This window comes from Manduca sexta, chromosome 25, assembly GCF_014839805.1.
Source record: "Manduca sexta isolate Smith_Timp_Sample1 chromosome 25, JHU_Msex_v1.0, whole genome shotgun sequence".
NCBI lineage: Eukaryota > Metazoa > Arthropoda > Insecta > Lepidoptera > Sphingidae > Manduca > Manduca sexta.
Window position 1 is genome coordinate 12,887,339 of NC_051139.1, and position 23,808 is coordinate 12,911,146.

At 35.0% G+C, this 23,808-nt stretch overlaps 1 protein-coding gene across 5 annotated transcripts in view; it reads right to left on the bottom strand.

Annotated features, from left to right (window-relative positions):
• Nucleotides 1-23,808, bottom strand: part of LOC115448648 (solute carrier family 12 member 6) — a 601,928-nt gene that overhangs the window by 40,142 nt on the left and 537,978 nt on the right. The window contains exons 1-2 of one of the 5 annotated variants that reach the window (XM_030176146.2): nucleotides 15,817-16,017; nucleotides 13,185-13,333 (exon numbers count right to left, since the gene is read on the bottom strand). The exons of 3 other annotated variants lie outside the window; for them this stretch is intronic. In XM_030176146.2, coding sequence (XP_030032006.1) covers nucleotides 13,185-13,269 — 85 coding nt within the window. In that variant the 5' untranslated portion in view covers nucleotides 13,270-13,333; nucleotides 15,817-16,017. Of the gene's footprint in view, nucleotides 1-13,184; nucleotides 13,958-15,816; nucleotides 16,018-23,808 lie in introns of those variants that run through there. One more of the 5 variants, XM_030176147.2, reaches the window with a different exon arrangement.

Below are 23,808 nucleotides of genomic sequence, written 5' to 3' on the forward strand. Positions count from 1 at the left end.
GAGAACTTCTCAGGTAAGTTTCATCACATTGTTTTCCTTCACTGTTAAAGCAAGCGTTAATTCACAAAGAATACAATATTGGTATAAAAAATGCCATATTACTTCACAGTGAATACATTAGCAGAGTATGTTTTTGTATGCTCATCGACATCCAATGGATATGTTTTTGTAGTAATAAATATTAGGGTTTAGGACTAATTAACTCAAACATCATATCATCTTTAGTGTGACACTACCGGATAAAAAGTATTTAAACATGCAGTGGATGTCCACTAATATGTATTTTATTAATATGTATTAGGCTATATACTCTAGAATCAATATTTCAATAACCTCAAATCATCTAAAACTACCTTTTGATTGCAGCTTCCCCGCGTAACAGTGATTTCCGGGTTAAATGCTTCACAAAATATTTTCCTGTGATAACAGTTGCCAATATCCTTCCCAGGGTCTGAAATTGTCTCCATATCAATCATCGACATCCGCTCAATATTTTTTATATTTATCGCGTTCAGACAGACAGAAACAATTGATGCGGGATATTGTTTTAAAAACGTAAGGAAACCGGTTTAACTTGAGACTTGCGTTTTCCCATCGTCCGCAAATCTTCAAAGACCATGATAATCCTACTAAACTTTACAACTGACCATTATTACAATGTTACGGTCGAGTTTGTACAAAACACTGACCTTTGTGAGACAAGCGGCTAAGTAGATAAGTTCTCTTTTGAGAACACCCACAATCGCATACAGCTTTAAGTCCTTACGTATTGTTGGGTGGAGACGTTTGTTTGCTCACCCCGTTTAGGTACAAGTTTGTTTTAGATGTATTATTGTTTTACAATGTTACGTGAAACTGTTAGATAATTCATGAGAGTAGGTGTTTCCGTGGAATAATAACGAAACTTATTTAGAAATCATTGTTGTTATCACATTAGTATGAAAAATACTTATTGTTTGAAATAACATGTTTTTTATTGCTTTGAATGACGAGACGAGCTTGTCGTTTTGGTGATAAGCGATACGACGGCCCATAAACAGTAGAAACGCAATCCAACACCTTGGATTAAAAAGTGCTGTTCGGCATTCCACTGCGTTCAAATCCTGAGACATGAAATGTTAAGTCTTATTATATCCAGTAGTTACACTGGCTACAATGTCCTTCAAACCGGAACTCAACATTCACTACACACTGTCGCTTGGCGGCAAAAATAGATATTTCTGTGGTACCTACCCAGGCGGACTACCACCAGTAAAGTACTGAATATTATAATAGTAGAGAATATCAGTTAAACAAACAAACAAACTTTTCGTTCAAATATGTTTTTAACCTAGTTCACATTTCAACTAAGCCATATTCATTCTTAAAGTCTTATATTATTATAAAATTTCTTAATCCTCACCACGTCAAATACGTCCACAACCTAAACTGACCTAAGTAAATACACCAAAGTATAAAAAAACAAAATCAAAGTAAACTATGCAAATCTTAGGGATATTTGAATCGATCGGCGCGCAAGAAACGGGACGCCCATACAATTTGCATGACAAGACGTGAAGTTAGGATGCAACGGGCCCGCATTTGAAATTATAATTCCACATCACTTTATCTCGGTCAACTTCAAATTGCGAGATAAGTCGACTCCTTGGTATTTGTGGTGGCGCGAGTTTTGCAATTGATAGCTCTTCGATTTTTTACAGCTAGAGAAGTGAGCGTAAACTAGCATCCGCCTTTTTATTTTCGGAGAATAATGTGGGGTTATAAAATACTGATTGATGACGGATTAAACGGTGTAATTATAATATTGCCATTTTATTTAAGCATTTTAGTCTTTTAACCTTTTTTTTAATATATTCGTGATACTTTAACGATGAAGCAAAACATCATGAGGAAATACAATCTATACTAATATATAAAGCTGAAGAGTTTGTTTAACCGCGCTAATCTCTGGAACTACTAAACCGATTTTGGAAACTTTTTTAGTAATAGGTACCTACATTACTCCTGAGTGCTGTAGGTTACTTCTTATCCTGGGAAAATATTTATCTCTGAAAAAAATCACGGGGCCAAGCCGCAGGCAAAAGCTAGTAAATAGTAAAAGTAAATTAAAAAAAAACCTAAGAATTATTTATAATTATTTCGAGAGTATTTGAAGCTTGTCAACCCGCATGAGACTAGCGTAGTGGACTAATATCTAGATCCTCTTAGTACTAAAAGAAGCCCATTCCCAGCAATGTGAAAGTAAAGTATTTGTTATACGTTAGATAAATTACTTCCGAGTTTTAAAAACACGAACATCTTCGTGAATACAAAAATGTAATAACAAATTTAATGTTCGCCTGACTTTCCATTTGGATTAGGCGCCGGCTTTCCAGAAGATTTGTCTCCAAACCCAGCGTAACAGTTGGCTCTCTTCCAAACCGTTCAACCATTAGCCGCGCCCTAATTTTCTTTCCGAATGAAATTATTTGACCCGCGATAGCATTGAGGACCCTTGCACGACTCATTATTTCACATCGTTTTATAAAATAAAAGACGTTTGAATTACACCTTTGCAAGGAATTAAGGCTAAAAGGTTTTTACTTTTTGGAGGTTTGCTTTTTGGTAAATTCTAAGAACGGAATTTAAAAGTAAATCTATTGTATAAATTGTGTTTCAGTAGGGGATTAATCTGATACATGAATAAAAATGACGTACATTTCAAAAGAATCAATAAGAACTAACATGATATTTCCCACAGTCAATCTTAACTATTATTTACATATGTTCTTACTTTTAATAACTTGTTGGTGAGCATAAGAAGTATAAGATAATTCTCCACGTTACAAAGATGTATGTATGTATGAGCGGACCAAAAGAAAAGTCACACTTTGTCTATGCTCCCAAATAAGAGAATGAGTCTTATCAACATTAACTATTTAGTACGATAACGGTCAAATAATTTACTTGAAACCTGTAATAGGCTCTAAGTCTATAAGATTATAAAACCAAAACGGCAGCAGTTGCAGTTTAAAAAGATTGTCTCTTAAATTTTACAGCAGTCTGTTCTTAGGGCACCAGCCGGGCACTTAATGTAAGTATTTTTAAACACATCAAACTCCATTCCAGTTTATGTTTTTATGAAAACTATAAAACAGTATTGAGCTCGTACATGTGATAGTAAAACTGGGAACATATAGTTTGGATCACAGCCAAACCCTCAGTGTAGTTACATAAACCATCTTTATACCACGAGAAACGGTTGATATAAAGGGTTTAAAGTAATTGTCGTGCGGGTTATCACATTGCTATTGAAAGCAGACTAGTTAGATTAACGTACAGAAAATATAACATATAGTTGTTGGTATAACGAACAGCACTGCAGCAGTTTTTATGGTCACTGAGGTCGGTAACTTCTTGTGTCTAGAAATATCTATAACGTAATGAAATTCTTAGTATATTTTTTGTATATTTATATTTTTTTAATCAAATTATTGATTAGTTATACAGATTCCTGTTACACTTCTTATAAATAATATTAATTAGAACTCAAGCTTGTGCATTGATAGGACCAGGCAAAAATGAAATAATGCAAAAATTTGCTAACCTTATTCCTATTCGATATTAATCTTTTATATCAAACTAGCTTCCGCCCGCAGCTTCGCCCGCGTGGATTTCGGGTTTCAAAAATGGAGAAGGTGCTCAATTTGTCGGGATGTTTTTTTAATTTATGGTAGTATGCAGGTGGTCCGATTGTCCGGTCAGGGTCTGATGATGGGATCCTGGTGAAATCGAAGGAACTTTTAACCATTAAGGTTGCACACGAAATGACGGAAGCTTAAAAAATGGAGTAACTTCTCCCGTTTTCCCAACATTTTCCATCACTGCTATGCTCCTATTAATTGTAGCGTGATGAAAAGTATACTATAACCAGCTCAGGAGTATGAAAAATAATTGTACCAAGTTAAGTTAAAATCCGTCGAGTAGTTTTTGTTTCTATAACGGTTATACAGACAGACAGACAAAAATTTTACTAATTGCATTTTTGGCATCAGTATCGATCCCTAATCACCCCCAGTTATTTTGGAAATATATTTCATGTACAGAATTGACCTCTCTACAGATTTATTATAAGTATAGATATGCAAAAGTAGCTCAAAAATTGTCCATAACGAAAACATGCATTTTAAAGTAAAACAAAAGAAATAATATCGTCGCGCCAACCAAATAACTAATGATATATTAAATTTTGTGACTGTTCAATTTAGTCGGGTCCGCGATATCACTTTTGTTGAGTTTCAGAACGCGACATTACATTATTATATTCTGTGCTCCAACGCACACTGCTTTGATGTTAGGAACACACCTACATTGCTTAGACAACAGTGAACTTTATACAATAGCAATAAAGCTCAAATTGACTCTACGTATTAGTTAGAAAACGTTTGTATGGGAAATAGAAAAATGCTGTTTTGAGGATTTTCCCGGCAATTATTCGAATTTTTCTCACCTTTTAAACCTTCCCTAGACCTCCACGAATAATTCAAGACCAAGATAAGATAAATCCGTTCAGCCGTTCTCGAGTTTTAGCGAGACTAACGAACAGCAATTCATTTTTATATATATAGATTATTATATCCAAATTATTCCTATTACTATTGTCACGTTTCGGGGTACAAATTGCAACCTCTGCGAATTTTCGTATGTTTTATGCATTAAAAATAAAACAATTTTTATTTGTCATGTCTGGAGTTTGAATTTGGACATCAGTTTGACAGCCTAAGTTTACCGCCAGTAGACTTATTACTCATATTGACTATAAGGATATAGATTTCTTCAATACACTTAAAAAACAATATTGTTAAAAATACTACATATCATTTTAATTAGAATAATTTCTTTATTGATAACAGTCTAAGAAATAATTACCCTCGTCCATTAGATTTTTAGATTTATGCAATAAGCCTCATCTATTATAATCCACGTCTAGCCCTATGCACTCTTCAATCGATTCAATCAACATCCCTATAGTGCAGCGCTGTTGGCGCGAGCCTCTGAGAGTAGTTCTGCTCTCCACCACCACTCATCTGTGCTGATTTTACACTCAACCCATACACGAGCCATAAGGGCTCGAGCTCACAATGAACTTCGTAACATGGAGATTAAATCGCGTAGATATTTTTCAATTTAAAATAAGAAGCAACTTTTTTATGGCTTTGTAATATTTTGCGTGTTTACTTAATGATTTTTACCCAACTGCCGCGAAGTTATGTAGGATCAAGATATTCACACCTTATACACTTAGGTGTGTATGAAGTATAGATATTCAACTCTATCGTCAAAATAATTTATGAGTCAAAACGAGAAAACGTATATATTATACACATTTTTGTCATCATGTACTGTGGCTTAAATATCATGATATATTTAAAACATTTGTTTTATATGTAAAATACATTCGTATTGTAAGAACTAATTAACGTACAGCTAGTAATGTCTTCAACTGGTACGGAATAGTTTACCATGTCGCCCAACGACCACAACTATGTACTAAATAGTTAGCGCGACGTCTGAAGCCGAGAAGTTCGGAGTTCATAGCTCGTACATCCCTTTATAGTTTACTATAAGATGACGTAACTACGGTAACAGACTAATCAAATTCTATAACGTGATGAGTTCAATTATGGTAAGATCTGGCGGTTATACGACTGTAAAATTAAAGCCGTTTACTAATGATTTATCGAATTTGTACCTAATATGACGGCCCGAATTATAGACATTCAAGATCTAATACTTATAATTTTTCTGCATAATTTTAAGTCACGAATGGGATCCTTGCAGTAAGTATATTCTATAAGAATCTTATAGTTTTTATAAATATACTTTTGACCATATGTGAGATCATTTGTCGGTCTATTCAATGATAAAAAACGATTTGTATATAGTTATAGTACGTAGTAGTTATTGTATGTACGATTTCATTTATTTAATTCAACTCAGATTTTTATATGATAATATAGTCACATTGGTATTCATACGATAGAAACTTGTTTGTGAAATTTCATATTTTTAAATCAATTTATTTCTTACGAAAATGTCTGCATTAAGTTACCTGCAATAAGATAGTTTGATTACCGCATGAAATTACGATATACAATATTCGTTTTTAAGTTTTTTACGAATAAGTATATAATACAAGGATTACTAAACCAGCCAAAGAATTAAAGCTATCGAACAGTCAATGAAGCTATGAAAAGAATAAAATACATATTGTGCTGAATAGACACACTTTCTAAGGCTTTCATTGCCGCCTGTAGTTGACAGTTTTAGTCAATCGCCGGCAAGAGAATCTAAATGGCCATTTCCTTTGCAAAGAAAAGGTAAAGACCGCAACTTGTCAGCGTCATGTAACGAAAAAGTAGGTAAAGTTTTTTCTTTTTATTGACTTTAGGTTTATTTATCAAAGGACGTGAATCTTAAAACATGGCTTAAATTTTATACATAGAACATACATGTGAAAAAGAATAAAAATTAGAGATTATTTTTAATAACATCATACATACCAATCCTAGAAGAGGTTTGTCCAAGATAAAAAGAACAGTGGGTGAAACGTTTATAAATACCTGAAACAACAAAAAAAATATATATATTATTATTTAAAAAACAACTTTAGTTTCGTCAATTTGTTAGTACATACAGACGTACACTACTAGAACCGTAGCCAAGACGCTTTTCTACAACCGTAAACGCTAATAGAAAAATATTTGACATATTCTAACGATAAGTCCATCGTTCGTATGTCATTGCCAGAACTATATTTATGTATTTTTTATTACCGTTAGCTCCAGTTAGTCAAGTGATAGACATATGTGCCGTCATATTAAACCAAAAAATACATATAACACCCATGCACTCTTTCCTCTTACATTTTCTGATTCGCAAAGGTACCCTCTCTTAGACGGTATTAAGTGGCCAGAAGCTTTTAACTGTTTAAAGTGAAATTAATATTATGGTTCCCTCTTAGGTCGGAAGCGTGCGGTCTGATTTTCATATACGGAAACCAAAAATTCTTATATAAAATGGGGAATGAGATTTTGGATATGAACTTAATAAGGTTGGTTTCCAATAACAATTTGTGCCTTTAAATTAAGGCCGCGTTAGTTTTTTAATAAATCTTTTTATATATTTTTGGTTTCTGCCTTCTATATAGACGCTATTATTTTATTATTGACTTCAGCAATGCGTGGGAACGAAATTAAGATTATAAAATAGCCTATTGGTATTGCTACATACGTACATGATTAAACCTACATTGTACTACAAAAGAAAAATCAATTACAATGGTCATTAAATAATATTATTTTATATTTCCGCTCTATAGCCATGTACATCATTTCACGCCGCATCAAAGGAATTCAGTATTATGACGCAAACACGCGAAGCATTCCCTTTAGTGTTAATTAAACAGCAGTCACAGAACACGCGGAGCTGGAACGCGTTCAATATGTTATGAAGGCTCTACGATAATTATTGCTCTCCGGCGCTTTGTCACGGTGCATCCATGTTGAATAATGACGCTCGTGTCATTACTCTAATGTCTCCTTCACTCTTATCTTCAAGTACATAAGACAATTATTTTAATTCATATGTAGAAACTCATAACAATTGTATATTTAATTCTTTGTAACTATTATAACAAATGTAGACATTAAATACTTAATGTGTGTATTTGAATAATCATGGCATATTTTATAACGGAAAATTGTAATTTCGTATCTTAATTACGGTAGACTGAGGAACCTTCGCGTAACAGAGATGCACAGATAAAGTGACTATTCATGTTAAATCCAACCGTGAAACGAGTTCTGTTGGCGCCTTCGGGCTGGATTAAATGTTCAGTCTAACGCAGATCTGTGAAGTGAGGCGTGCGGTGACTTTCGTATAAGGACTTGCTCGTGTCTACTTAGCTTAGAACAATGGCTCGCTAGTCTAGCCCCTGTGTAGCCGCCCCTTTAATAATTCGTTTGATGGCTGCAGTCGGCGAAAATGTGTCCCTTTGCGAGATTCCTCTCATTGTAGACACATGGAATATTTTATGCAGAGATTTTTTTTCATGTTCAGGCTAGTTAGGGCTTGTTTTGCGATTCTTTGTTTTAATTTCGTTCCTATAATATTCTTAGCGCTTGTTATTTTGTTATACACATTTATGTTTCCATCCCAAAGGGGTAGTCAGAGACTATCGAGTGATATCTATGAACTTGATGAACTATTTTGCCACTATTTGATTCGATTCAAACTATACTGTCGAGGTAAGCGTAAAAGGAAAAAAAAAAATCTTGATTTTTATGTCCTCAGATAGCTTAAAGAAATACCCATCCAATGAACTTACCTAAATAACTGTATCTTGTTTGGAACTTGATAAAAAGAATTTTAAAAAAGTTTATCTATGTCAGTTTTACATACAGAACTATATTTACAAAACTTCGATTAGAAGTTTCCCTGAGATACCGCTTTTGCGCTTAGCACGTCAGTATAGTAGCTATTAAATGTTTAATTCTCTTCATATAATTTAAAGATGTTGATTTCTTTTCTGGTATCATAAAACCCACTTAAGCAAGCCTTCAATTTAGGCTCAAATGAATAAAATCTTTGATCAGGTGAAAGTTTATTAATGAAAGGCCGTTTTAATTCAGACGTCAGCCTTCATATCCATATATAAGTTATTAACTTCTACCGGAGATTTCAATGTCATGAAGCATCTAATTAAATATCTTTTTAAAATTCAAAGGTTACGGTCAAAGGTCGACATTTATTTATTATGTAGGCAAGAATTCTGAGCCGAGAGAAGTTTGAGGCTCAGGGCAGATTTAATTTATAAAAGTTTACAGTTGTTGGGACTTACCCGAGCCATCCATTAAACGTAGGTACGATTGAGTCTGCGACTGTCTTCGCCGGACATTAAGAAAGCAAAAACTTAATAATCTCCAGATAGCCGAATTGCGCAATTTCGCCTTCGTAACGATGTACCCGGAGACAAGTTGGGCAAAAAAGTTAATAAATGAAAAGGGTCTTCTTATTTAATTATGTACTTTCCCGTAGCCATTACTCGGCGGCAATTTGTAAATTTCCTTATTTATTTCCTGAAATTACACTCAGTGGCTATATTTTAACAAATTGAGATGTAATTGAAACATGGTTGAGGTATTGAAAAATAATTTCATTAAAATTTATCCTGCGGAAATTTGTTTTCGAAAGCTTGTTTATGGCATTCGACAAAAAGTATGGATATTTTCCGAAATACTTAACAAGTTCAATCGTTTATTTACTAAACTATTATAATAAATTTGAGACTTTATTAATGAAGTATATTGGCTTCGTGATTATGATGATATACAGTGGAGTTTGAATATTATGTCGACTGACCGACAGTTATGCCGGCCTTACCACCCGACCCGCGCCTATGATGATAAATATCAGCCCTGTATTATATATGTCACCATAGTGGACCCGGGCGTCTTCTACTACTGAGAGGGATTAGGCCTTAATCCACCATGCTGGCCTAGTGCGGATTGGTAGACTTTACACCCCCTCGAAATCCCTATAGAGAACTTCTCAGGTATGCAGGTTTCCTCACGATGTTTTCTTTCCCTGTTAAAGCAAGCGATAATTCACAAACAATACACACATAGTTTTAGAAAACTCAGAGGTGTGTACCCTTGGATTTTGAACCTGCGGCCATTCATGTCAGCAGCACGTTCCACAATCAACTAGGCTATTACCTTTTTATATCAGCAGCTATCTTTAGAACAAACCCAGGTCTATACACGCGATTTTTTCACAATGTTCTATATGCATGACACAGTATTTTTTAACTCCGTGAAAGTTAAACAAGCTTCAGCTACACCCGAATCATGTACTGCGCCACAACTGTACCATCAAAGGTATACAAAACGTTCAGCCAAGCTGACCTGTTCACAAAGCGAGCATGGTTTACCTTTAGTCGCGTTATTGGACCTCGGTTAACGTTTACCTGCTAACTTAAATAAACTTGCACAATTTGACTATCCTAGTTGTAATTTGCATACTATTATATTTGAAACTTTAGTTGATACGAGAGCCGGTGGTGTAATTATAATATCCATGTGCGCCTGCAGTCTGCAATATAGAGGGTCATTTTGACATTGTGTTACTAAATGAAACCACATACTTATCTTCTTGAAAATAACATTTTAGAATATGTTTTTTGAATCGTAGATGTAATATAAAAAGTGTATGTTTTGAACAAAATATAAAAAGTATTTTACTAAGAGAGAGAGAGAGAGAGTAAGAGAATTCGTTGCAGCGGCAAAATGACACTTTCAGTCAGAAATACCAGAGAGAAATACACTCACGCACACCACATATTCACATAAAAATAATAAAAAAAGTATGTGTTTTCGTTTATTAACGCAATATCAAAATTACCCTGTGTATTAGAATGGGGCAGAGTTTATAAGTTCGCGTGTAGGACTGTGAGATTTGATATAAAGTTCATATAGAGAAGGAGTGCAAGCATATCAGTTACGTTCAAAGTTAAAATGATGAATTGCTGTATAACCATTAGTAATAACGGATTATTTTTGAGTGCTAATAGCTATTTTTTTTAATAGAACGGAATTTAATTCACGGAATAATAGTCTTAGTATACAAGTGACATCCTGTTTCATAATTTATACGCGAAAATTTTATCAGAAGATTGGAACTTTAAACTAAGCACCATGTCCTGACTCTTAAATGAATATGGATAAAATTTGGCATGTGGATAGACCATACCTAGGTATCATATACCTCTTATCCCACCAAAGTGCACAGTGAGACATTCTGGAAAAGGATCTCAACACGGGCAGAGCCACGAGCAAGAGCTAGCCATTAATGCACCGTATTTACGATATTATATATTATTCAACGTATGTTCACTATTCCTAAGTATATTATTACGCAAACAAGGTCACCCAGAATATGTTATTTATAGAGAAACAAGCAGATCGCTGCAATCACGTTGACTTTGAACTAAGCCGATTCCCGCGGCTTCGACACCAAGGTGTGAAGTCCTGCAAGTGACCACTTACCAGTGTATTTCCGCGCTGCTTTCCTTCGCCTTGTCCGTTACGCAATTTGTACTAAGGTTAGTATTATGTAACGTCTTCTGCTATTTGTATTTAATTACCGTGCCTAATAAGTATTAGTTAAAAATTACTGTATGTATCCATCGTGGAGATTTATATGAAGTCAGTAGTTTTATTGATTTCCCGTATTAGAATGCAAAAGGAAGAAGGCAACGTTCAGGTAGGCAACGGCTTCGCTGTGGCCCTTGGCTTTGCATAAGTCTATCGGTGGCCGGCGCCGGTTAACATCAGGCAAACACTTGCCTTTTACCTACTAAGGCAATAAAAAATTATAGGTTTATTCATTTACGAGTCATCAAAATATTTTTATTTGACTTAAACGACACTTTATTTTACCTGCCGCAACGATTATAATACATTATATTTAATGTATGTTTTGTCAGAGTGTGCGCGCAGTAGACCGCATACTTTGGTTTTCAATGTGGGCATTATAATTAGTGTTTTTGTCGGTTCCTGCATCGGAAGAGGCTAGGGTTTTATTAAAAAAATATTTGAAATCGTGAAAAGTAAGTGAATACCGGTGAAAGCTCCTTAAATAAAGATAAAAAAATATGTTTCTTTATGCATTAAAGACAAGTTACATTTCACTTGTTTTAGAATTATATAAAATTAATAGAATATGCATATTCTATTTAGATTCTATTCGACACATATAGTAAATTTCTATTCCAGACATATAATACATTTTTGTAAAGATGTTTACATCTTTGTAAGCAGTAATCTCGTAAACTGCTGAATGGGGGATATTTGGCACAAACATAGATGTTATGGCTTAACATAATATCATCTCGAATAAGCGCACACAGGCACTTTCACTTCGGGACAATTCAAGCGGGTAAAGTAGCAAACAGAGGCTAGTGTTTTATTATAATTATTTAATCAATAGTTTTAAACACTTATTTCTTTGTATAATAATATAGATTGATTTCAAGGTTTCCATCGATTTCTTATGCGTAATAATTGTTAATAGCTCGCGTCGGATATTGTCAATAGTATAATAAATTGCGCATAAATTATAAAATTGACTATTTATATAACAGTAGAATAGCTTATATAACGCAGTATCATCGGAGACTTTGTTATTTGTAATCGATAAATATGAATGGGTTGTATTCGAGCGGCAATTGTTTTTTACTTATAGCTTCACTAAAAATACAATTAAAAATTAGCGTAAATGAATAACGTATTTGAAATATGTTGATTAAAATACTTAAAGTTGTTCTTCTTATACCACAGGTGACGCCGGCAATATCAAACATAATTTCAAAAGTAGAAAGTTAGGTACGGTCTTGTTTAAATTTTATTGTCATTTATATCTTCCCATTAAATTAAATGAGATTTTTTAATATGGTATAAACATAATAAAAGATAAGATTTGTTTTTAATAACGTAATAATACAAATTGAAGTGTTGCGATTGTGTTCACAATACATGATTGAAAAACTTTGGCAATGGTCGGAAACGACAAAAGTTGATAACATTCATCGTCATTATGATAAGGGACAATTTCAAATTGTTTTAAGGATATTAGAAAACGCCGTTATGGGAAAGCTAAAGTTTAATTCAAGGATTATTTCAATTTAATGTTTAAAATAGACGAATATATAAGCGCGTTTAGTTGCTTCTTTGATATAAATATTATGCGCTATAGTGTTTTTGATCACAGGAGAGTGAAAGAAATTAAAATATATAGTGGACAAGTATTTAATATATTTATTTTATTTATTCAAGAAAGCTCTGCGCTCAAACTTCTGATTGCGCAAACGCAATTAATATTTGCGTTTTATTAAAAACAAAAAGAATATAATCTGTCGCTCGAGATTAAAATACTTGCCCAATGTGTCAACTAATTGCAACCCATTACAATGTATCAAAAATAAGTTCAGTACTATGAGAATACTGTACTAGACCGCCAGTGAGCTACTGTTAAAGTGTTATTTATTACATCTTATTTACCAGTAGTAATAACCAAGACACAAAATTAGAAGAAAGAATTATTTTGAATGAGTCTTGCTACAGTTATATTTATACAATAATTACCTTTTTTTCCGGGCGACGTGCAGTTGCTCTTGTTGGAGGGGGATTTGGTCTCAGGCGCTGCCATCTTCTCTTTCTCGGAAGCCATATTGGGTTCTCAACACTGACCGGTGACGTCCGAATTCACGATACAATCGCGCCTCCGCTCATAACTACGGTGATAGTTTACACGATACGCGACAAGGCACCTCCACGGCCAATGGATAATGAACGATGACTGATTTTAGATCATTAACGCAAATAGCCGATGACTTTTACTAGGAAAAACTAAACCAAACACGGATCCAGCTAGTCCTCGCAAAATATTTGTTTATAGTAAACACCGATGCCGTTCAAACGCTCCTTAATGTTTGTCGGGCTGGTGTCGAGGTACTTTTATGTCGCGCCTGTACGTGATGTCTTAATTGCCACTTGATCACGATTTAACATCACACGGGCACAAGTTTGCGTTATCACAATTAGCTCTGTAATGCCTTTAATGAAATAGTTTGTAGCAGCTAATAGTAAAGTAAATACGCAATAATTAACAAGTTGGGACAGAGGTCAATAATATTTGAAATGTAATTTACTATGGCCTCTTGTATTGTGTGGCTTGAAATGTGAATGAGATGTAATGTCATACATCTTCCGTGTTCGTGTTGAAATTCCGTGTCCAATGTATTTTTATATTTGTATTTATGAGGTATTTTGCGTATCTTTTCTGACACTTTAAATATTCCGCGGTCCAATTGATGTATAAATAATCATTTTATTTATTGCTCTGTAAGTATATTATAATTAATTGAACAGAATCCAGCAAATTTTAAATGTTTATACCGCCCGATAGCTACTTTGTGACGAATTTCATAAATTGTATGACATTGAATATGAAGTTTTGTATTGAACTCGATGATAGATTTCGTTTTATAGCTATTTTCGTAAAGACCCATGCAGTGGTATGATGCTACAGTACGTAGGCTAGAGATAACCACAGACTTTTAGCTTGATGCGCAGTAACCGTCACTAAAATTGTAATGTGGTAGGAGCATTTGATACTATAATATTAACGATTAGTTTTGTCTGAATTAAAGGTATCTTGAATTATCTTCAGACTCGTGCGACAGCATCGCGGTTGTAGCATGACAGTGGCGCTTTGTCCATCCATATAAAATATGATGATAATTAGATGGCAGCGCTCGCTTCGTATATTCGTGGAATTTAAAGATAACCAATTTTATTTAGAAAATTATACTAACTAGAATGGCAAAAAATTATACCAGTGTCGAATTAAGCGAAACTCTTGCCTCTTTTTAGAAAAATAATATTGATAAAGGTAATGGTCCTGCAACACCGTTTTTTTTTCTGTTAGGGCTTTGAATTTTTTTTACACCATGTCTTTCAGCTAACGTATAAGACTTATTGAGGAATGTGACCCCGTCCTAGGTGGTATCAGGTACCCGCTATACAAGGAAATTGTCATCGGGTGTGCACAAAGATTGATGTGACGTCAATGATAAGGCTTGATGTATTTATTGAGCACTTCAAGATCTTTTGGTTCTACACATAAACTCTTTGTTTTGTCAGTAAAGCATGTCACCTAGTTTTTTTTACTAATTATGTACAAAGAAATATATGTCAAGATGGTGTAGGGATCATAATTTAAAACACAATACCAAGTATAAGTAGCTCTAAAACAAAATTTTAAGTACAATGTCTTATAGTATGCATGCATTACATGTTTGCAAAATGATGTATCGATGCTATTCTCCATTCGTTAATTGCAATTAATCGAATGTGAATGAAGCATGTATTTGCATCATAAACGTTTTTGTTTGATTGATGGGTATCTGTTCAATTGATTAAAATAGATGTTTTCATTTCCAATATCAGCGAGGCTCGGTTGAAAGTGAAAATGACAGCCTATTTTAGCTCGCATACTATTTGAGTTTCATTGTCTCGCTAAAGCCAATGCGGCTTTGTTGTTCAAATCTATTGTTTTTGTTCGATAACTTAGTTATAGTTTATTGTGCGCAGCATGAATTGAATCTTTGTGATCGTTCATGTAACATAGATTCGCATATCGTCTGAGACGTAATTAACTGTTTAAGGGTCCCTTATAAGCTAGTTTGACCTCACAAAGACGTTCTACAATGAAAATGAAAAAATGTGTATGCAAAGCTATGAATGAATAATTTTATACCACTACTAAATAACATAATACTATTAAGTGAAGGACAGGGAATTCCAAAGTTCTATTTGTAATCGTGCAATTGTGTCGCGTAACGTGGTCGGACAATGAATTTACAACTTTGTTAACTTCGTGATAAGGTCGCTATTTCTTTATAATGGTCGTGAAAACTACGATCCGACGGCAAGCGGTCGTAGAGACGAGGCTATGTGTGCGTAGCAGAGTCCGTAACCATGAAATACACTGTTTTGAAGGGATAAGTAAGTGTAATATTAATACTTTATTTATCTATAAGCTACCCTAGGTGTCGCTCGGACAAAGAGAGCACCTGTGACGTGCAGATGATGATGAGTGCGTCAGGAGCGCAGCAGCGTGATGAGGAGGAGAGCGGACTGCGGCCATTCACACACGTAACCTGTCGATATGTACGCACGATATCGGTGCCGTTACGTAAGCCACGATCATAACCTGCAACACTGGCGATTGTTATTGTTGTTGGCGCGAGAGGTGCCGGGCGCGTGCAGCTCAGGGCGGCTACGACGAGCGGCGACAGCGCGCGCCGGGCTCGGAGCACTGCGCGAGGTCGCGTGCGGCGCGCGGTCGTACAGGGTCGCGCGCGATGAGGCCCGGCTCGCCGGAGGCTGCGGCCCGGGCGGGATCGATGCGGGCGGCGGGCGGCGGCGGAGTGCAGCAGCTGGGAGGCTGCGCCGCGCCCGCCCCCGCCCCGCGCCCCGCACCGCCGCCACCGCCCCGCACCTACCGCGCCGCGCACGCGCTCGCCAGCTCGCGAGCTCGCCGCGCCGCCGCGCCGTCGCCGCTGCCGCCACTGCCACCGCCGGCCGACGTTTCAATTCTCTCTTCATCCCGTACTGATTTACGATACGTACTATCTTAAAATAATATTTTTATCTTTCTCTGAGATTGGCATCGGGTATCCATAAGTCACATCGCCGTTAAAATAAGCTCTCGAGTTCTCGACGATTTTCTCCTATTTTCATCAAATATTTCTCTTTGTACTTTTTAACAGTAAGGTTTTTAATAACCAATTAGCCAAATTATTCAATTTCACTTAACGATTTAGAAATGCACAGAGACTAGGTGTAAAATTTCGTTTTGGTCGAATCTCATCGCATTGCGATATCCACGGAGCCCGTAACAAAATAGGTCGGAACACATTTCGCTCGTAGTAGAAATTGTAATCTAATGATATGTAAATCTCGCCACTATGTATTCAGCCACAGACGTAGCTGTATGATTAAGCTTATCCAGGCTTATTGGTTCACGTCGCCTGGGTTTGAATGGATGCGCAGTGAAACAACCAATGATTTCTTCTTACAAACTATTCGCGCGCGAATTTGTTTATACATACATACATGGACCACCACAGTATATGTTAAGACTGTAGGTCATTATTTTAGCGAAAAAAAACGAATAGCAGAAAAGAGAAGTATGTACTTTGTTAGTTCTTGTGGCTTGTTTTGGTACGGTTATTGATAATTTATTGAAGGTAGTGAATTACAACTGGTAGACCAGAGTCATTATTTGCGACAATTGCGCGGACCAACAATTCAATTTAATTAGTAATACGACAAAATTACGGCACGCATTCCTTTTTATTCACAGTGTACGGTATCTGTAAAAAAATCTTTTTGCATGCTTGATAGGGCAGATATATCGCTCTTAAATTATTAGATGTTGAGCTGCGCAGAAGCAGGACTGAAATTACAAGTTATGTTCAAATTACGTGTTTATTATAACAGATTTGATCTTTATTAAATTCGCTAAAATCCGAAAAATAATTAAGAAATTTTAATTTCTTTTACATATAAATATAATAAATATACAAAGCTACTGATTGTATTATCCCTGCTTGGTAGTCATGAAAAAACACTACGCCATTGTTTTTCTCGGCAAGACATTGAAGAGTCTCTGAATGTCTTCAGATGTCGATAGGCGCACCGCAGCGTGTCTTATCGGGTTTAATGAAGGCTCCCTTGTTCTCGAATCTCGTCCGAAAGCCGCAGCTCGAGTTTATGAAAGGTAGAAGAGCCGAGACTGAGTACGTTCACGTCTTCGAGTATTTGAACTCGGTTTTTAGCGTTGTATTGGCGATTCGTATTTACTTGTATGGTTTATTGATGACTGATTGTTTTGTAGTGTACATTAACGATTAATATAAAATGTGCGGTTATAAATATATAGTGTCATATTGACATTGCGTTACGAAATGAAACCACATGCTTATCTCCTTCAAATTAAAATTTTATATAAAATTACTCTAACGGTAACTGTAAAATAAAAAAGTGTAAATTTCGAATAAAACAAATATTAATAAAAAGTAACTTTAATTTCACACGCCCCAATACTACTTCTACTACTCTAAGAGAATTCGTTGCAGCAGCAACATCACATTTTCAGTCATACACTACACAAACCATATTCGCACTAAACAACAAAATGATGAGAAGTCAGAAAAATTAAAACCCCGATTTTTTTTTAATTATTCGTTATACTTGGATGATTTTTGGCACAATGTTAGCAAAGATAAAGTCGAGTATCTAGTTTAATTTATTAAAGCAATGACAAAATGATCTAGTACTGGTATTGTCTGTTATTTTATACATCCCTTAAGTATAGTAATCCACGAAGCTGTAAAACAGGAGATAACAGACTCCATCTCTAGTTAAGCACGAGAAAGCCACGTCAATTGCTTAAAATGATAAATCCAATCAAAGGCATTATAGCCCCCTTCTTACATTACTGATTCAGAATGCATTTTCTATATAAATGCACGACAATGTGATTTGACTTCACCTAGGTATATAGAGTGGGGTCCTACAGAATGTCGACTGATGAGAGATGATTACCCCTCGGCAGTCGATACAATTGTGCCGGAACGCAACACATTTACGTTGGACCCTATGGCTATAACACCTTGTGAACGGTGGTCGCTCTCCTGGCGAATATATATATCCACCTTCAAAACAAACTAATATGATCCTATTACCACTAATAAAGATATAGTTACAAAACTAGTTTCGGAATATTGTTTCGTACGTTTGTTTTCACAAGGTAAGGCAGCTCAGTTATTACTGTACCAACAAAGGAATTTCATTGCACAAACTAATTTAGTTGTAATCTGAAAGACTGCGCTATGAAACTTGATATTAAGTTTTTATTGTTTCTTCTGCAACAATTGACCAGCGTAGCATATTAATAGAGAAAGTACGCTATACACTTCCTCTCGATATTGTTTATCCAGGAAAAAAATCGTGTTGTTTTTTAATAACGTAGGTTTTATAAACAACTAGTTGACCCGACAGACGCTTGGCCCTTCTTAACTATGAATTTGCAGCGCGCATTCTGTCAATTGCTGACAGTTATTTCAAACAATTGACAGTTATAAAAAAATAATATTCTCGTTAAGTTTTCTTAAATTTTCTAATTTTCCGCGCAATTTTTCGAATTTTCTCTTTCATAAGGACCTTCTTCTGAAAATAACAAACATAACGAAAAAATAAATTGTGAAATCGGTCTAGCCGTTCACGCGTGATGGTGTGACCAAGGGAAATAGGGATTCATTTTTATATATATAGATTAGCTTTTGCTTGTTGTTTGCGTGAAAAAAAATGGCATAAAATCCTGTTACATATTTTCCCAGGATAAAAGACTATGTCCTTACCAAGGTCTTTAACAAAATTTGATTGAAATTGGATTAGTAGTTCAGCCGTGAAAGCGTAACAGACAGAGTTATGTTCACTTTTATAGTATAAGTACCTAATAGATGTTTACACACACTCACGCCTTTTATTCCTGAAGGGGCAGGCAGAGCGTCAAATAGTCTATCCTCTTTTCAATGTGGGTAATCCGTCCTATGATGTAAGGCGAGCTTATTGCAAAATGTTGAATTTTATTATTAAATTAAAATTGGTTAGGTTGTTAACTAGCCCTTCTGATTAACGTCATCTAGCACACAAAAAATACTCACGCAAGGTCATATCTCCCTCTCAGAAGCCTGTGATAATACAATTCGATTCTTATTTATTTATTTATTTATTTATTTTTTAGGAAGGCTTACAGACTAATAACATTAAATTAAGTCACACCAATGTATAATTAAGTTGCTAATAACTAGCCTCCACATTTGAGTATACAAATATCGATATCAAAAAGAACCAAAAAAAAAAAGAATAATAAAAATAACAGTATTACTTATATAGTCATAAGAAGTATTACAGGTATTACAGATATTAATATAATTTTAATAAGAATCATTAAGTATCAAAATATAATTTGGCTAGAAGCCGCCTTACTGTGCTGGTTTTAGAACAGAACAGGTCAATGTCTGATACACGTGAAAGCATATTAAAATTTAATGCGCTGCGCAAAAGAAAAGAATTACGCCTGTAGTTAGTTGTTGTAAAGGGTACGTGCAGTAGCGGACGCTGTCGAAATCCATTTCATTCCAATCCATCCATTCTAGGATCATTGCGACGAGGACTTATTGCGTAGTGCTCTCTATTGATTTATTGAAGACCATTCAAACGCGCAACTCATTTGTCAAACGCGCAGTTGTGTTTTAAGAGAAAATAGACGCAAATAATACAAAACATTCTATAAACTTACTATGAATCTAGATTGGGCTTAGTATGTGCGCGAGATGGATGTGCTTGAATAAATTGTTCATGAGTTTAATGTTTTTACGCAGCATTTATTTCCATTAAAGCGGGATTATGCAAAGGATTTGTATTTAATGTCTTAAAGGATCTATTTTCAAAGTGGTAAAGTCACGTAAATATATTTGTCTACGGATCGAATACAACGCATGTTTCATAGAAAATCAACGTGAAGTAATCGTTTGCTCTTGCGTTTTGTAAAGGTATGAGGTTTGCGAAGACCGAAATATTGGGTTCCATAATGCCATAAGGTTGCCAACGTGTCGGTGATTTTTGCGGTATTTTCGCTATTTATGAATAATGATCATTTACCATCAAATGACACGCTAATTTGCCGCTCTAAGTTATATAAAAACAACGCATAGACGGAAGAAAATTAATCTTTACAAATTCAACGATTATACGATATCGTAGTGCAATGCTTGCTCTTTGATTATAATCAAAGCTGCTAAGTCTCAAGCTTAACGAGCGTGAAGCATTCTCTGCAAGAACCACGGTATTGGGATTACTTTAGAGTCGAGATGCAATTGTGGGTGTTAACCAAGATTTTCTAGTTGGATTAAAAATTATTTTTTCTAACGATACTAAAAAGAAACCCATTAATACTAATATTAATATTAATACATTATGCTATATAAAACAAGGTCATACCACTAACCAAACCTAACTTGTTGGAAAAAAGGACTCACAGAAATTTCTTGCGTACAGTTTTTGGTGGTAATATTTCAGATCACTGGATATAGAAACCTCGAAGGTGAGTGCCCACTGCATGTTTGTATACCATATCAATATCCTTCTTTGGAACTTGAATATTAGAGTTCATGATAGGTTTCTACGTACCCTTTTCACGCAGTCACCAAACGACCTTCGCGACATCTTCCGTTCTTCATATCAGGACGTATAGTAAACCAATTGAACTGACATTGTTATGTGACGATACTCGCTTCCGCGCCCCGTGTCGTCGTAAACACGTATTGGCATTTTATTGGGCCTGGGGCAGATGGGACGGCCGATAAAGTACATGAACGACGCTTTTAACTTTCTACTAAAGTACTTATATGACGCGTATTAAAACCACATAAATGTAAACGGTGATGGGATGTGACCGGTGAAATTGTTTCGCTTTCGTATGTTCAAAGTTTTAGAACGTTGCTATAGGATATTTTCTAAATGTCTACTGTTTACGTGGTAATCTTGTTGAAGTTGACTGCAAGGTGTATGAAATAGCGTCATCTTTAATTAATAATTGAATGAAATGAAATGAAAGTATTTATTTAGTTCGTATATATATAGAATACGCATAGAAACTTGCACTTGCCACCTTAATCGTGACCTTCATTGACACGATTAGATTTATGAGACTCTAGCTATAGTATCATACTATCCTACAACATTATAGTATCAAGGGTTAATGAGTTTTATTCATTAAAGTCTTTTTATGACAATGTTTTGTTTAACTCTTAACGTGATGATGGCCGATTATCACCAGATGAGCCAATTGTTCTCTCTGGTTTTCTATTTTTAATTATTTTAAAAGTTGCTTTATTAATGGACAATAAAGAAACCCATTCATTAATTATTTGTCAAATACATTTCCATATAAATTTGTTTAGGACTGTAAAATATAAACCAAACCCATAGCGGAAGAGTTTTAAACAGAATAAAAGCAAACAAATAAAAAGATTGAATCGTCTATCAAAATATAAGAGGAAGACAATAAAAAATGGCCTTCCGTCGACGCTATAGAAACTGCGACAATTCACAATGGGACGCAATCCCCGTTTGCTTAGGCCTGCGGGCTCGTTCTGATATACAATATGTTGAAATCTCAGTTCGGAATAATATATAAAGGTTTTCTGATACCGCTCTACGGTTGGACTGGAATGATGATTGTCAGTTATTGTAGGATTAAATGTTAGTTTTGATCGATATCGATTAAAACGACGGGCAGATGGCCGATAGATGCCATTTGATGTACTTAATTAAGAATTGTTAAGAATTTAAACTACTATTATTGCTCATAGCCTAGCATTTTCTTATTGTAATTTACTTTTTAAATACATTGTTTTATCACCTAAGATCTAAAAGTGAAGCCGGTAGGAATTGGGTTGTTTGAACGCCACTGATGCAAAGACTCAAAGATCCTTATTTTTTATTTATTCATTACTCTTAGAAACATATAGATTACACATAACAAACATTGCTTTGGTTTTCTTAATATAATAGAACTGTTTTCGTATGCCTAACAAATAGAGATATATTTAAAGATGACTATAATCATATTGTCTATTTTGTTTTTCATAAAACATTTTGTTAAGAAAGACTGTTGTTAATTAAAAAGCCAGTACAATCGTAGCAAATGGTTGCGATATATTTTGGTCCACCCTGCAAACAACGTTATTTAAGTACTTACATACAGAAATAAACAGTTCCTATTTTATAAAATGCATTTTATTCGTACCCACAGGAAACACGAAAAAAACTACATTTCCACTCAGTAAATAAACTGATCCGATGGTTTATTTATCTAGCTGGACAAACGAATACGTCAGTAAATACTGTCCAACAAGGAAACAAGGAAAAAATCACATTTTCATTGTACAGAGCGCGAAACTGATCGAAACAGAAAATGGGATTCTAAACTAGCTAACTTTGTTCACCTGGCAATTGCCGGCTTTGTTTGTTGTTACAATACGCTGTTATAGATATTTCGTACACCTGTTTTTATATGTTCAATAACCTTATTAGATCTTATGTTTGTAATTTCTACAGCACAACTAGTTCAATGAAAAAAATATTGTCATTAACTTAAAGACCTTGCATTTGTTGCATGTAAATGAGGAAGATTTGTTAGATCTGTTACATAATGTACCGTGGAATGGTTTGGAATACTTAATTGGAGCTCTATTATACATTTAAATTACTATGAACTATACAGAACACTCGACGTCACAAAGAATAAACTATTGGCTATATAGAAGGGTAGAGACAAAAATATAGAAAATAAGGGTCTAAATTGAGTAACGTTCACAGACAATATAAATATAATATTCTACCATGATTAATGCATAACCGGATAACTAAATCTTTCTAAAAAGCGATATAAATGAAAACGACTTAAATGCTTAAATAGTTTAAACGAAAAGTAAACTAGTTCCATTGTAGAATTAAGTTGTTAGTCGAAATGTTTTGGAAGGCGAGGTAGGTGGGCGCGCTTAATGCGAGCTGCCCAGAATAATTTACTAGATTAAGGTAAGTTGCGCTGTAACTGATACCTGCGGAGATAACATTATCCGTGGAGGAAAAGTGGATATATTTTAGTGGGAAAATGCCAGGGATTAATTCCGAATCATTTTCATTATTTTGTTTGGTATGTTTTATTGAAGTGAGGATCCGTTCACATGTATCGCAACCACATTACATCGTATCGACAAATTGTGGTTGCGATATGGTTGCGATGTCGTCAATATGGACCATATGATTAAATTCAGTGGTCCGTGTGAATATAACTATTCGTTTTCGTACAATTTATAATATCGTAGTTATTGAACTCATCGCAACCACAACGTTGCCACTGCTCGAACACGTTTTGTCGCTCCGATATGGTGTGTTTGTGGTACGTGTGAATGGAGCCTTAGTTAGCTCCTTATTGTTATCCATTGTTTTCACACCTTTCTTTAGTTTAGAGTTACATCCATTCTGCTACACCAACATTGTGACATTTTAAAAGAAAAGACGCCATGCGCTGTCTTTGTTGAAACATTTACTTTTAATTAATTTGCCT